The 15,344-nt window shown below is 35.4% G+C and overlaps 2 protein-coding genes across 3 annotated transcripts; both read right to left on the reverse strand.

Moving 5' to 3' along the window:
- Positions 1–1,654: 1,654 nt before the first annotated feature.
- Positions 1,655–6,883, reverse strand: depdc4 (DEP domain containing 4). Its single transcript, XM_074625541.1, has 9 exons — positions 6,726–6,883; positions 4,863–5,286; positions 4,606–4,760; positions 4,329–4,524; positions 3,981–4,231; positions 3,722–3,864; positions 3,363–3,488; positions 2,981–3,059; positions 1,655–2,813 (listed from the first exon to the last, which is right to left on the reverse strand). The coding sequence occupies exons 1-9, from the start codon at positions 6,802–6,804 to the stop codon at positions 2,614–2,616; spliced, it is 1,653 nt and encodes a 550-aa protein (XP_074481642.1). The 5' UTR covers positions 6,805–6,883; the 3' UTR covers positions 1,655–2,613.
- Positions 6,884–7,717: 834 nt separating this feature from the next.
- LOC141761789 (uncharacterized) lies at positions 7,718–14,210 on the reverse strand. 2 transcript variants are annotated; one of them, XM_074625406.1, is made up of 10 exons: positions 14,105–14,210; positions 12,567–12,655; positions 11,522–11,714; positions 10,537–10,681; positions 10,315–10,447; positions 10,078–10,198; positions 9,388–9,466; positions 9,190–9,289; positions 8,973–9,093; positions 7,718–8,419 (listed from the first exon to the last, which is right to left on the reverse strand). In XM_074625406.1, exons 1-10 carry the CDS (start codon positions 14,118–14,120, stop codon positions 8,358–8,360), a joined length of 1,059 nt encoding a protein of 352 aa, XP_074481507.1. In that variant the 5' UTR covers positions 14,121–14,210; the 3' UTR covers positions 7,718–8,357. The 2 variants fall into 2 exon arrangements, with proteins under 2 accessions (XP_074481507.1, XP_074481506.1); XM_074625405.1 differs by having other exon boundaries at positions 11,522–11,720.
- Between the last annotated feature and the right edge of the window lie 1,134 nt (positions 14,211–15,344).

The raw sequence follows: 15,344 nt of genomic DNA on the forward strand, positions 1-15,344 counted from the left end.
CAATATACCTGAACGAGCACCGCTCAAAACAGTGAGGCGACACACGTCAGCTAAAAGCACAATATCACTCTATATTTCAGCTGCTTGGCAGTAATGTTAGCTGATCAGACGAAGGTCTCTCCATGAACATGATTTAGATCTGATCCTAGTGTTGGTTTTTCCTGCCTAAGTGCAGGCTGAGGCAGCGGGACTCTGCAGCGGGGCTCCCTGCTCTCTCCGCCCACAGCCGGAGAGAGCAGAGGAGACACCGGCACCCGGTCGGTAACAAGAAGACAAGCTCTGGAACTCACTCCCCAATCTCATCAGAGACTCCGATTCCCTCACCACATTCCAGTCCCGCCTCAAAACACATCTTTTCTCATCTGCTTCCCCCTACCCATCAGTCCATGTGTATGTATGTGATTGTGCCTGTGTATGTCGCTTTTTGTCGTTCGTCTCCTGTCTGTCTGTCTCACACCGTTTTCCCCCCGACTATGTTAAAGCGTCTTTGAGATTACTATAAAGCGCTATATAAATCCAATATATTATTATTATTATTATTATTAAGACAACGTAAATCTCTGTAGAGCTTCGTCACTTCACAAGACACGGAAAACCTCTGTTGGTCTGGAGGAGTTGCAGCAGTTATTTCTGCACAAACGTCCCCTGTGCATTCACTAGATATTCTCAGAGCTAAACTAACTCTTCTGCAGTGTGTAGGGAACGCGCGTTCACGTCTAGAGGTGGAGCGAGCTGAGCTGTCTGAGTGAAGGTGAGCAGGCAGAGGAGGAGGGTACAGCGGCTACACGCGAACGCGCATATGCGAGCGCGCATGTGTGACGACCCGCTACATTTATGCGCGTACAAAGTTACAAATAGTCCCTTTAAGAATTATACATATATACTGTATAATATTAGAAAAATGTGCCAAAATGCTACAATAAATATAATGGTAAACACATTGCAACATTGAGGAAAAAAACGTGAGATTTCGAGAATAAAGTCATAATATTACGAGAACAAATTTTTAATTTAATGACAATAAAGTCATAACTTTATGAGAACAAAGTCGTAATATGAGAATAAAGTAATAACTTTACCAGAAAAAAAGTCGTAATATTATAAAGGAATAATATTAAGTAGTAATTTCACGGGTTATTTTAGAGGGGAAAATAGTATGACTTTATTCTCATTAAATTATGACTTTTTTCTCATAATATTATGACTTTATTTTTAAAATCTCAGATTTCTTTCCAACTCAATGTGGCCCAATACTCATTTGTAAGGATTTCATTAGTGTAATATTATGCTTTTTTCTCTCATAATATTACGTCTTTTTTCTCATAAATATATTACTTTATTCTTGTAATACTGACTTGTTTTCTCATAAAGATATGACTTTATTCTCATAATATTACTACTTTTTTTTTCTTGAAATAGTATTACTTTATGCTCATTAAATTACAACTTTTTTTCTCGTAATATGACTTTATTCTCCAAATCTCTGATTTTTTCCCCCCCTCAATGTGGCCCTAATACTCCATCGTATTAATATAACCTCTATACAGTCTGGAAGAAATATCTAATTTTTACAACCACATCAAGGACCACTGATTATCCATGGACTCCACTAGTACACATTACAAATAAAACAAATTACAGCAAAGTCTTGTTCAGAGACATCAATTAAACGTTTATTAGACGTGTTATTCCAACAGAAAATAAAGCATGTTTCAGCATCATAAAGTGCAATCTAACTTGATTTCAGTGAATGTAAAGAACAACAGATGCTGACTGAAATGACATTTGCCTGTAAAATACTTCTGCATGATTATGGCTTCATGAATTAAAAGAATTACAAACCAACTGAGGCATCATAAAATTAAATTAGTAGCCTAAAATAATATTAAGTCATTATTTATTACACATGAAAAGGAATAATGTCCATCATTCAAGTAAAATCCTAAAAAGTTACAATTAAAATACATTTGACAAACATACTGGCACTAAAATTATGCTTAAAACCCCTGAAAATTAAAACATTTTATATTAACCTGAGCTATGGTTAGCCTAATATATTATAGTACCCTTTCTGCTGTCATTTCATATTAGTTTTAATTTTAGAAATCCTCAAAGAAAGATCTGTCTTCATCTCTAACAGTTAGTGTTAAACCTTGTTCAGCTACATCGGTGTTGCGTTTACCAGTATTTTCCCTTAACCACACTACAGCATGCTACAGTAGAACTGGAAATCAAAAGATGATTGCCATAATATTGTTATTCAGTCTTCATTTGACATGTAGAAATATTAATGCCTGATCAAAGTGCACAGCATTACTTCTGCACACCACACTTCCAATAGTTTATCCAAATATGGTATCCATACCTGGACCAAGATGTACATCAATTAGTACAAAAGCTGTTCACCAATTGCAACCTGCAACAGCTGGCTAAGACTCAAGAGAGTATTTTTTTCCCCCAGTAATCCCTTTTAAGTTTTTATACATTGCATCTATTGTATTCCACAGTAATTGGATCCATGATGTGCATTCAATTATTATCATTCTTCAGTGTAAGCGCTGCACCACTGCAAACTGGCTTTGTGAAGTGCACTTAGTGAGTCAAACCCTTGTTTCAGAAGGTGCTGGAGAAGTGCTGGAGGAAGACCACAGGGTGATGCTTTTCAAACTCTTTGAGCAGCCTCCTCCTCTCCTTGACAGGTATGGTTTTGCTGGAGGCGATGTCACGAAGAAGCTGTTTGAGGCTCTCCAGGGTGGTCGCCTCTCGCTGATCCTCGTACTCCTGTGGCGTCACCTGCTGGCAGAAGGCGAACGCTGCAACACACAGACAGAGGGGACGAGGACATTAGTTTTTGACTGGAGCAATAATGCAGTGGACATACAGCATTTGAAGTTTTCTGCATATGTATAAGGGGTATCACATGTGATGGTGTAATGTCAGCCAGTGTGTGCATATTTAGTTGTAGTAGTATTTGACTTACTGGCAATTGAGTCAGGGTCTTTTCCCTGCTGCATAGTCCTCAGATGTGTCCTCACAGCTTCAATAAGGGATGTAGGAGTCTGGATTCATTACAGGAAGAAACAGTAAACAGCATCTTTAAAATGTTGAATCCTTTAAGTTTCTTATATTCTGACAAAAAATTGATTCAATAAAATGTTCTATTAAGACGTTCATGTGATACAAAACCTTTCAACTGTCTTTATTTATTTATTTATTGTTTCATTCATTCAGCTTCAGATTGTGAATGGTCTTATAAAATAAACCAGCACTGGCCATAAACAGAACATTTTCAAATGTCAAAAGATTATTATTTTTTTAAAATAGCATGTTAATGATGCCTGAATTAAAAAATTAAAGTGTACCTTGAAGAGCTCGGTACAATTGTCCATGAGAAACAGCACCAGGGTTTCGCTTTGGAATCGAGTCAGTTCAAGATTCTGGACAATTGCTCTCTGAAAGGTGCGGCAGACCAAGGCCCTGTTATCAATCTGGAAGGAAACACACCAGAAGTCAATAATAGATTCAAACACATTGACCACTAGTCCAACCTATATATATATATATATATATATATATATATATATATATATATATATAACCCTACAAAATATATATATAACCCTACAAAATATATATATAACCCTACAAAATAAAGGAACACTTGAATCTAAGAAAGCAGTTCAACAATGTACAACATGGGCTGAATAGGTGAAAAAAGGACCTGTTTCTGAAGACGGCAAGCATCTGGGTGAGCTGCTGTGGCCATAAAGGCCAGTAGTCTCCGGAGTTCATCTCTCACGCTCGTCTCCAGCAGGCGAAAACACAACTGAGATGCTTTGATGGCATCCTGCAGCTTCCCTTCATCTGGAAAGAAACAAGATGTCGTCAAGGATCTCTACGAAGGATTTTTCTTCATGGAGAGACAAAAAAATACGGACCTTAATGACAGGAAAATGGATTAAAACCTTATCAAGTCTCACCCAGCAAATTCACAATTGCAGCGTGTATGTCCAGATGGCGTCCCGAGAGAAGCGGAGCTTTTTCCTGTCCGCTGTAGTACTTGGCAATGGTGTCAAAGAGTAGTCTCTTTTGGCTCGCCATCTGCTCTGCCTGGTCGTCTTCTGAAAAGACGTCGGCGCCTTGTTGGCTGAGCTGTTCCCCTGCGACCACGATCAGCTGGTCGGGAAAGAACTCCAAGCAGTCTGCTGCTGCCGACAGCCACCCGTCCAACCTGAAAACAAAGGGTGATGAACAGCATCAGTTTTACACAATTCTAGTTTTATGTCCATTGTGCAAAAAAGCTTGAAGTATTAAATCAGAGCACTGACTTGGGCAGATGAAGGGTGTTGGGCAGCTCTCTCTCCAGGCATGTGTTAGAGATAACCAGGTCCTGGGTGGCCAGAGGAGCTCTGCAGGCCTGAAGCTGACCCCTGGCAGGAGAGGTCAGGATGCAGTCCAGCATGGGCAACTCTACTATCTGCAGCAGCTGCAGCAGCGTCTGCTGCTTCCAAACCTCATCCACCACTAGGGAAGGAGAAAATAAGCTGTCATGAACTATTGTTCCCCACTATACTGGCAAATACTGACAGATTATCTCAGTCTTACCAGCTTTGGACAGAAAGGCGGAAGTAGAAGGGGTTGTGTTTAAAGCTGCAGACAAGGTTGGTCGCAGGTTGATGTTCCTCAGCAGCCTCTCAACCCTCCTGTCTGATGGTCCGACAGCGAGGGGATTAGAGATGGTCCTCAATTCATTCAGCCTCCTGAAACAACAGGAAGAATTATGGTGATTAATAAGCAGTGAGCTGAACCTTGATATAAAAAGGTGATAATATTGGGTGTGACTATTAGTGTTTAAAACCAACCTGGAGCTCTTCTTCCTCTTAAGCCCATGCTCCTCTGGTGTCATGTTTTCTGTGTCACTATTGTACTCCTTCATGGCAGAATTGGGTGACACTTTATATTCCAGAAAACGGTAAAGGCTGCAGCTGCTGTCCTCGAAGGTCACCTCCTTGTCTCTGCAAAACAGCTTCGTACCGACCGGTTCGAACACCTTAGCCTCCATCAGAGCCTGGCAGAGACGAGCGGCTTTGAGGCGAGACACTTCGCTGGTGCAAAACACCACATTCTGCATCAGATAGCTGAGGACGGCGTCCACAGCGTCTGAGCCCGTGAAGCATTCGGCGTGAACGCGCAGATGCCTTCTACAGCGGCGCACCTCCACCTGGGTTTGCAGGGCACGGATGATGTTGTGCCACAGCTGGGTGGCGCCGAAGGGCCCCGAGAAACCTGTCAAGGGACACAGAGGTTAGAGGGGAAAGAGGTCAAAACACGTTGAATCCCAGTGCTAAAATGTTATGATGGACTTCATACAGGTCCAATTATAAACAAAAGATTGAAAAATGATTAATTCACATTCATAATCATTTCTTTTTGGAAAAGCCATCATTTTATTTGGTACCTTTCAAACAGCTCTGTTGATATATATATATATATATTTTTTTAATTATACGTCTAAATAAATTTTTTATCAATATGACCTTTAACAGTATAGTTGACGCTGGCATATTCATCATTTCACTGGAAACGAGTAGTGTTAGTGGAATGTAACTAAGTACAGATTACAATATAAATACAGATTAACATATTGTACTTATGTGCAAAGTTCAGGTACTTGTACTTTACTTGACCTCTTTACCTCTCAGATATGCTTCAGCAGTACACACCTACTAGACCTCTAAGGTCACTGGGAAAAAATCTATTAGTAGTACTCAAGGTCAGAAGGAAACATGGTGAGGCTGCTTTTAGCTGCTACGCTGCTCAACTGTGGAACAAACTTCCAGATAAGGTCAAAGATGCACCAACAGTGGCCACTTTCAAATCTAGACTCAAGACCAAACTGTTCTCAGACGCTTTTCTTAATTGATCAAATGCTGTACTTTACTGTCTTTTGATTGTTTTTATTATCCTTTTACATTTTTTCTTTTAACTTATACTTTTATGCACTTTGTGCTCTTTTATCTTGCTTTTATGTAAAGCACTTTGAATTGCCTTTGTGTATGAAATGTGCTATATAAATAAACTTGCCTTGCCTTGAGTATTTCCATTTTTATGCTACTTTACACTTCCATTTTTTACTAAATTTCACAGGGAAATATTGTACTTTTCTGGAATACATTTATCTGATAGCTATGGTTTATAGGGATCTACTTTACCATAGTCAGAATAAAATAAAAAATAAAATAAATAAAATAAATAAAATAAATAAAATAAATAAAATAAATAAAATAAATAAAAGTGATCTTAAAAATAGCTTTAGTCTTGTTTTATTTCTTTTTAAGAAAACAATATATTAAAAGTAAAAATGACACTCAGAAAGAACCATTAGACAGTTTGCTTTATTTTCTGTCTTTCCTGCAGTGAAATATAGTTTAGTAGTTTATTGAACTTATAAAACCTTGTTTAATATAGATTAAACTATCCACTGTTATATAATGTATCTCCACGTTGACCAGCTGCAACAGTAAAACTCTGCTTACACATCAATAATAACAATCTCATAATCTGCTTTTTACCTACTTTTTTATAAGACCGTGAAGGCCTCATTCACTTGTTCTCCACACTATTTATTTGTTTACACAGCTGTGCTTTGTTTGTGTGGTTGTATTTATATATAAGGTGAGATTAGATAACTTTAGACTTATTTAGCTTTAATACTCAGGTCTTACCGTTCTGTATATTATCACGAAAACTCCTCGTTTGGCTGTTCAACCTTCTGAAGCGAGGAGTCAAATCTACCGCCATCATGAGCTCTCCCCATGTGACGTCAACGTCCTTCTTCTTCTTCTGCTTTGCATTTTAAAGCGGATTGCAATACCAACTTGTTTGGTGCATACCGCCACCTACCGTACTGGAGTATGTAGAACGGGATCTGCTTTACCATATACTGTATGTATGTCAGAATAAAATAAAAAATAAAATAAAATAAATGCATAAATGAATACATGAATACATGAATAGATAAATAAATAAATAAATAAAGAAGTGTGAGCCCTTTCCAATTTATATCTTAAAAATAGCTTTAGTCTCGTTTTTTTTTCTTTTTAAGAGCAAAATATATTAAAATGACACACAAAAGAACAATTAGATAGTTTGCTTTATTTTCTGTCTTTCCTGCAGGAAAATATGCGGCACTGACTCCATCTACTCATTATTTATATATACTGTATGTACTATATATGTTCTTAATGTTTATGTTCTTAATATGCCTTGTACAAAGTATTTTTATATATGTACATTCATATTTCCTGATATGTATATGTTCTTAATAGGCCCTTGTACAAAGAATTTCCTTTTATAATTGTAAAATATCTTATTATTTTAAATGGAGCATCCCAGCAAAAAGCATTTCACACGATTGTACCTGTATAACCGGCGTGACACTAAACATCTTGAATCTTGAATTTGCATAAAGCCAGGCCACAATGACCCAGTCGTGAAGTTAATGACATTCTCTCTTTTCATTTTAACAGACTCCTGTAAAGAAAAATAACACCTTACCTCCTGTTCTTTCAATGATTTTTTGCCTAATCTAATTCTTCCCGTAAAACACTAAAAAGCCAATTTGCATTACAGACTATTTATTATTATCTGTATCACATTGGTACACCAGCAGGCTACAAAGAAAAACACAAAAGTATGAGCAAAAAAAAATCATGAATTGAACTGAGGAATTGCAGATTTTTATTGCATTACGATACACCCTGTGTTTTTTGTCATGTAACACACATCAAAGGTAATGTGTGGAAAAATAACGCTGTTTGAAAATGAACTTGAATTTGCATTAGATAAGATAATTCTTAATTAGTCCAACACAAGGGACATTTAGTTTTACAGGGGCAGTGCAACATGAAGAGGCATCAGGCAGCAACAAATCAATATATAATAAATACATTTGGTTCTAAATTAGTCAATTAGGCAGTATATAGATATGTGGCAGCATGAACGTAACATGAAATATCGGATAATTTCAGGAGTGTTCGTCCTATAGCATAGCATATTGCACCAGCAGTGTGCATGTTAGTGCATTACATAATCCGAGGCAGTATTTATGTGTAAACTTCAAATCCTTTTGACACAGTCCCCTATGGCAACTAAGTTTTTTTCAGTATAATTTCATCTTATCCTGAATTCCTTTCTAATACAAACACAATATTTCATTTAGCAAAAAGACACCAATGTAGAGCCAACAATTTTCGGTGTGCACCCAAAATATATGAATCGTGAATAGTTGAATGAATAGTATTGCACAATTGTTTGCGGACTTTCTTCTTCAAGTCTTGGAAATCCCCTTTTCTTTCTCACACCTGCACACGTCTGATATTGCGTGAACGCTTGGTTTTGAGGTTGGTTTGGGTCTTTGCTGGGGGGAAAAATGAAATAAAACAAATAATTAAATAAAGCGTGTTTCAGGATTACTATTCAAGGAAGTTACAATTTATTATAGCTGAGAGAGTTGTATTTTCTCTGTAACGCTTTACTTTAAAGGGCCATAAATTCGTCATCATTTCCTAGGAAGCAGTTCTTTTCACAGAAATGAATGGTTATATATTGTATGTGTTTGATGCCCATATTTGATTCAAGAATTTCTTATTCTTGTTTTTATTATTATTTACATTTCCTCTACATATATTGTGTTATAATTATAGCATTATGTAAATACTTTACATGTCACATTTTATTTTCTTACATTTCTTTAGGCTTTACATAAGAGCAACCGTAGCGTCCAAATTTCCCCTTGAGGATCAATAAAGTATTTCTGATTCTGAACTGCTTTAAAACTCAACACAACAAACTAAACTGTCTCTATTTTCCATAAAATGTATTATTTCCAGAAAATCCTCTTGTTATTATTGAACCCATAAAATAAAGCGTTACCATTTTTTCTCATCACAGTATTAAAAACATGAGTCAACCTGCAAAGTCCAGCTGGTAGGAGTGTCCCTTCACTTTGAAGGTCATGCTGCCGTTGGGGTTTTGCTGGTACTTCTTCTCGATGTCATCGCTGGTTACTGAGCATTCAGTTGAAGTGTGACGCTGCAGAAACCAATCAAATCATCACGGTTTATCTTTGCACTCTTATTTAAAAAGTCAAATAAAAGTTGCTTAGCTAAATGTAACCCGATAACTGACCCTGTGTTTGAACTCGTGCCAAGCTCCACTGTCTCCCTCAAACTGCCACTGAGGTTTGTCCACAGAAAGATGCTGGAGGGCAGCTGTTGCTTGAGTAACTCTGTAATTGCCAAAATCAAATTCTGGATTAATTTTAAAAGGAACAGTTTTGGGAAACGCACTTATTCACTTTCTTCAACGAACAAAATCCAAACTCACCCTGCTCCTGCTGGCTGTTCCCGGTACAGAGGTCGACGAGTAACTCTTCTCTTTCTCTTTGCAGTCACCTGTCGCATATCTAACAAACAACATAAAGAAAACTAGAATTACCACCTCCTGGTTGTATGCCTCTGCCAACCAGACATTACATCTCTCTGTCCAAAAGTACAACTGAACGCTGAATAAGACATTTTTAGGCAACCAAAAGGGTTATAATTACCTCTCATGAACTGAAAACACATTGTGCATGGGTTAAAGTTCTAAGACAAAAACACGGACAACTATCAGACCGGACAACGCCGTGGTAGCGACCTGTCAATCACAAGGTAGCCACGCCCTAAAGCATCCCCTGCTTTATGGTCTATTTGACTCTAAATGGGACCATAATTTACTAAATGAACATCATGCTGTATTGAAGAAGACTTGAAACTAGCAATTGAGACCATAAACTCATGTTTATAATGTTTACTGAGGTAATAAATCAAGTGAGAAGTAGGGTCATTTTCTCATAGACTTCTATACAATCAGACTTCTTTTTGCAACCAGAGGAGTCGCCCCCTGCTGGCTGTTAGAAAGTGCAAGTTTAAGGCATTGACTTCACTTTTCACACCCTGGAGCTGGTTGGTATCTGAGAAGAAACTAATTGTACAAGTGGAAGTATTGTGTGAAGGTTTTGTGAGTATACTTCACCTCTGAATTTAATCTCAACGGTATCAGCACCGACGGTGAAAGTGTAAGAGCTGGTAGGGTTACTCTGGAACTTATTCTCTATGTCAGCGCTCTTCACAGGACTGGGGTTACCCTTCGAATCCTGTCCAGAAAAAAACAAAAACAATAGTCATTAACAAACTAACCAAGAAGATAAAAACAAAACAAAAAATATGTCACACTTGGTGTATTTTTGCAACCAAAAAGAAAAGTCTATACCTTGTCTCCATACTTGATCCACTTCCGACGCAGTGTGCAGTACCAGATCCATTCAGCTTTTCCATCATCCAGACGTCTCACTCTCAGACTCTTTCCATGCACTCTCATCCTGTTGAAATCTATATTCACCGCCCTACACAGAGAGACGGATGGCGATAGATAAATCAACCAGTTTCCTTGCGTCTGTGCTTAGAAAATGTTTGTGTTTTTAGCTCTTCTTACCCATACGGTGTGTTGTAGATTTTGATGCTTTTGGTGTGGGGCAGCGAGTACTGGGCCTCGATAATGTGATCATTACCAACATCCATCCAGCCGTTTCCATCATCCAGCTGCCACTGGTAGTATCGGCCATCAGTAAGCTTTGGATCTGGTTAAAAAAACAAAAAAAAAATGTTGACTTTTGAATTTACAGTGAAATTATAATCATAATTTTATTTTTAAGGGGCATTAAAGCTGCACTAATCAACAATTTTTTAATATCAATAATGGATCAAATGACTCCGTGTAATGTGAAAAGTGATGGTTGTAGTGACTCAAAATCACAAATATAAGAAAATAAAATAAAAACTTTGACAAAAAGGGAAATAATTTAAGGAAAATCAACAGATGAAGAATACCTTTGTCAGGACTAGCAGACATGTGAAGAAGAGACAGAAGAAGTAAAATAGAATTAAAATAGTAGGCAAATAATGTATATTATAAGCACATAGTATAATAAGTTAAGAAGTTTTGAGTGTAAAAGTTTTTGAAATTAAAATCAGAAATAAAGACCAATCATTCAACCAGTGGTGGAAAAAGTACTCAGATGTTTTACTTATGTAAAAGTAGCAATACCAATCTGTAGACAAACTCTGTTTCAAGTAAAATTCCCGTTATTTAAGTAAAAAGCACAAAGGTTTTAACATCAAAATATACTTATAGTACCAAAAATCACCAAGGGAACAGCAAAGTCCTCTCTTTATCTACATTAATAAATCATATCTCATTAGTTGATAATATTTTGTGTTATTAATCTGAATCTGCAAAGTAACTAAAATGAATGTAGTGGAGTAAAAGGTACCATATTTGCCTCTGAGATGTAGTGGAGTAGAAGTATAAAGTAGCAGAAAATGGAAACACTCAAGCAAAGTACAAGTACCTCAAATGTATACTTAAGTACAGTACTTTACTTTGCACCACTGCATTCAACCTCTTCTCTCTTCCTCACCAGCAGACGGTGATCGGTCTGGAGCCCTCCTGCTGTCACCAGAGGGCTCTCGTCCTTCTCTGGGGTGTTTCCGTTTACACTTGTCTCCGTAGCGACAGCTTCCTGTCAGGGCGTCCTTGCAGATGTGCGGGTAAGAGCACTTTGCACCATCCCGACAGCGACCGCGGTTGTAATGCTTGCACGGCTCTTTCCCCTTAGGCTGAAAATGAAAATATAGAGCCTGTAAGAAATTCCTAATGAAGAAATGGCTTAAAAAAATAAACATACACCTTGTGTAGATGAATGGATTGACTTGGTTGGTAAACAATATTTATGTAATCGAGAGAATGATTTTTAACTTGAGAACCCAGAAGGACATATTTTTGGAGAACTGGAGAAAAATGGAAAGTGTACGTCTCAAACTTTAGACCTGATTTTGTGTAAGTAAGCATTAGAAACATACTAGTGTAATAAAAACCTCCAAACTGTCTATGATGTAAACAGTATATCAATCCAATTTTGTATTTATTAATTTTTTTTAATTTATATTTAATTTATTTTTCTTATTTATTTATTTTAATTTATTTTTCTTAATTATTTTTCTTAATTTTTCCTTTTATTTTTTATTTATTTTACAATTTGTTTTTATTTATTTGTCACATTTATTTTTAGATACTTTTCTACTTCATTCTTCTTTATTTTTTTCTTCTTCTTCTCATTATTTATTATTATTATTATTATTATTATTATTATTATTATTATTATTATTATTTTCATGCTCAAAAGGTCTCTGTGATCATTTGGTGTCAATTTTGTTTATGTAGTTTCTGTTCATTCTGTATCTCTAAAAATTAATATAGATAATTACAACAACAAAAAAGGCAGAAAATTAAAATATGGAAGATTTTTTTTTTTTATCACTGGAGAGGTATGTATAGTTATGTTGTATGTATATAGTTGTGGCAGTAAACTCTCATCAGCATTTGGAAATGTGTAAAGACTATGTTTAAGTGGGTAATTATGAACTAGATGCTGACTCTAACATCGTCTCTGTCCAGTAACAAACCTGACAATCAGTTTCTATATCTGAAGTCCCTTCATCGTCCGACTCAGTGACGTCAGATTCACTCTCAGAAGGCTTTTCCTCATCAGACTCTGGAAAAAAAACACACACACATCAAATGTTTACATGTCTGGTGAACACATATGTATAATTCCTTACAGGGTGGATATACTTTACATTCAATACATTCCTGCAAAAAACCTGACTATTCACTATACGGCCAAAAGTATAAAGACAAATACTTGTGTGCACTGGGCTGTTTTTCATTGTTTGGTCCCATTTGGTCCAAATAAGGGAATTCTTAATGCTACAACACACAATGATATTTTAGATAACAGTGCACTTCTAACTTTGTGACAATATTACACTTTCCAAATTAAATAATGTTTAATGTAGCTTCTATTGGTGTATAGTGTTTTTATGTAAATATGTTTTAATGTGTCCTGTCTGGATGTTATATGTTGTGTTTTAATGAACCCTTTTATTAGCAGTTTTTGTAAATGTGAAGGCAAATCTCTATCTTTTGTACGTGACAAGCAGACAATAAAATATTTTATATCTCTTTATCCATCTTCTACCTAATAAAGAAAAGTATTTTTTTATAGAAAAATGCCTTTAAAAAAAGAATATATATATATATATATATATATAAACATTTTTTTCACTTTTTTATAAAATACCATATGATATTATTTCTGTCTCATTTTGAGACAGTTTAATAAAACAAAAGTGTAAGTAACTATTGTATCTACTATTGTATCTTTTGTACGTGAAAAGCAGACAATAAAATATTTTCTATCCCTCTATCCATCTTCTACCTAATAAAGAAAAATATTTTTTACAGAATAATGCCTTTAAAAAAAGAATATGTACATATATAAATATATATATAAACATTTTTTTTCATTTTTTTTATAAATTACCATATGATATTATTTCTGTCTCATTTTGAGACAGTTTAATAAAAGAAAAGTGTAAGTAACTATTGGAGTACATGACTCATAGTGTGTATCTGCTGCCCCCTGCTGCTGGATAATTAAATTACAAGCTGTGTGCTATTTATGGCAATGATCTACACGTTGGAAAATAGTTAATAAATACAAGTTAGATAATAAGTGTACCTTTAATTTAACGCCATGTAAATGAGAAATGTAAATGTAAAGCATGACTTTTATATATAGGTTTGTGCTACAGTTGTAAATAAGTCCTGTAAAGGACCTCTATAGAAGAAACGAAACTGAAAGTGTACAAAATATGTTTTTCATAAACACTTCTGATAAATCTGTGTACTCGACTGAGAGTTCACACTTTGGGCTTTTCCATCGTGTTTCCCCTAATATAAAATAATAAAATTAATCCTATTGGGTTTTGGTTTGATATCAAACTCTACTACAACTATAGATGTCTGATATAAACAAAATAAAAACCGGTTTACAAACACACAATGGCCACATATGAGATCATAAAAAGTGGTTAAGCATATGGTTAAAACACAGTTAACACAGCAGATAATCACTAGAACATGAGTTAGAGTTACTTACCATAAGCAGACGCCATTCTGGACTTTGCAACACTGAACTTTCGTTTTCATTACCCCACTTTTAATATACAGTCACACCCACAAGAGGCTGATCCTGCTGGGAGTGCTGCACACAGGAGTCTAGACTGACAGCTTTATATATCGAGGCTACAAATACATTTTAATATTAATATTGTCAAGGCACCCAGCGATTACAGATACCAGTGATTGCTGTTCTTCTGTTTTATGTGAATTATTGTATATCATGTTGTTGTATTTTATTGTTTTATAATTTTATTATCTACTGTTATGGATATGTGCAATAACATGCTGATCACTCTGTGCAATAATTATAAGATAAGATAAGATGAACCTTTATTAATCCCTGGATATATATCATATATTATATGATGCTGTGCAATAATTCTATAATTATCTGACGGACACTTTGTGCAATAATCTGGCAAAACTGTCATCTCATCAATATACATATTGTATTTTTATATTTTATATTGTATTATCTTTTATATTTTTTATATTTATATTGCACTATTGTATTATCTTTTCATTAGCACCTATGGGATTGTCACAATCTAATTTGACAATGACAATAAAGGGCTAAAATCTTGTATCTTGTTTTACAATTTTGTATGGCTGCTACCTTGACCAGGTCTCTCTTGCAAACGAGATTTTGATCTCAATGGGACTTCCTTGTAAAATAAAAGGTAAATAAAATAATAATTAAATACATTAGCCGGACATCCAATCTCCAAAATCCAGGACCCAGAATTAACCTGTAATTTTTTTTTTAAATAACCAACAAATATTAAAACAAACAAAAAAACAAGGCATTGTATATAAAACCTATAGGCTTTTAGCAAATAATCCACCAGTAACCTATAATAGAAATACAAAAAAACATAAATAAATCAGAATCAGATTTCAGATTATGACTATATTCAGTTTTAACAGTTTTTCTTCATCTCCTTGTATTTTTATATCTGGTATATATTTTTTGTACTTTGTACTTTGCACTACTAACTTTTTTACTGCCTTTTTACTAACATGTTTTGCACTATGGAACTGTGATGCTGAAACTTGAATTTCCCTCGGGATCAATAAAGTAACTATCTATCTATCTATCTATCTATCTATCTATCTATCTATCTATCTATCTATCTATCTACCTATCTATCTATCTATCTATCTATCTATCTATCTATCTATCTATCTATCTATCTATCTATCTATCTATCTATCTA

This window comes from Sebastes fasciatus, chromosome 23, assembly GCF_043250625.1.
Source record: "Sebastes fasciatus isolate fSebFas1 chromosome 23, fSebFas1.pri, whole genome shotgun sequence".
In the NCBI taxonomy this organism is placed as follows: Eukaryota; Metazoa; Chordata; class Actinopteri; order Perciformes; family Sebastidae; genus Sebastes; species Sebastes fasciatus.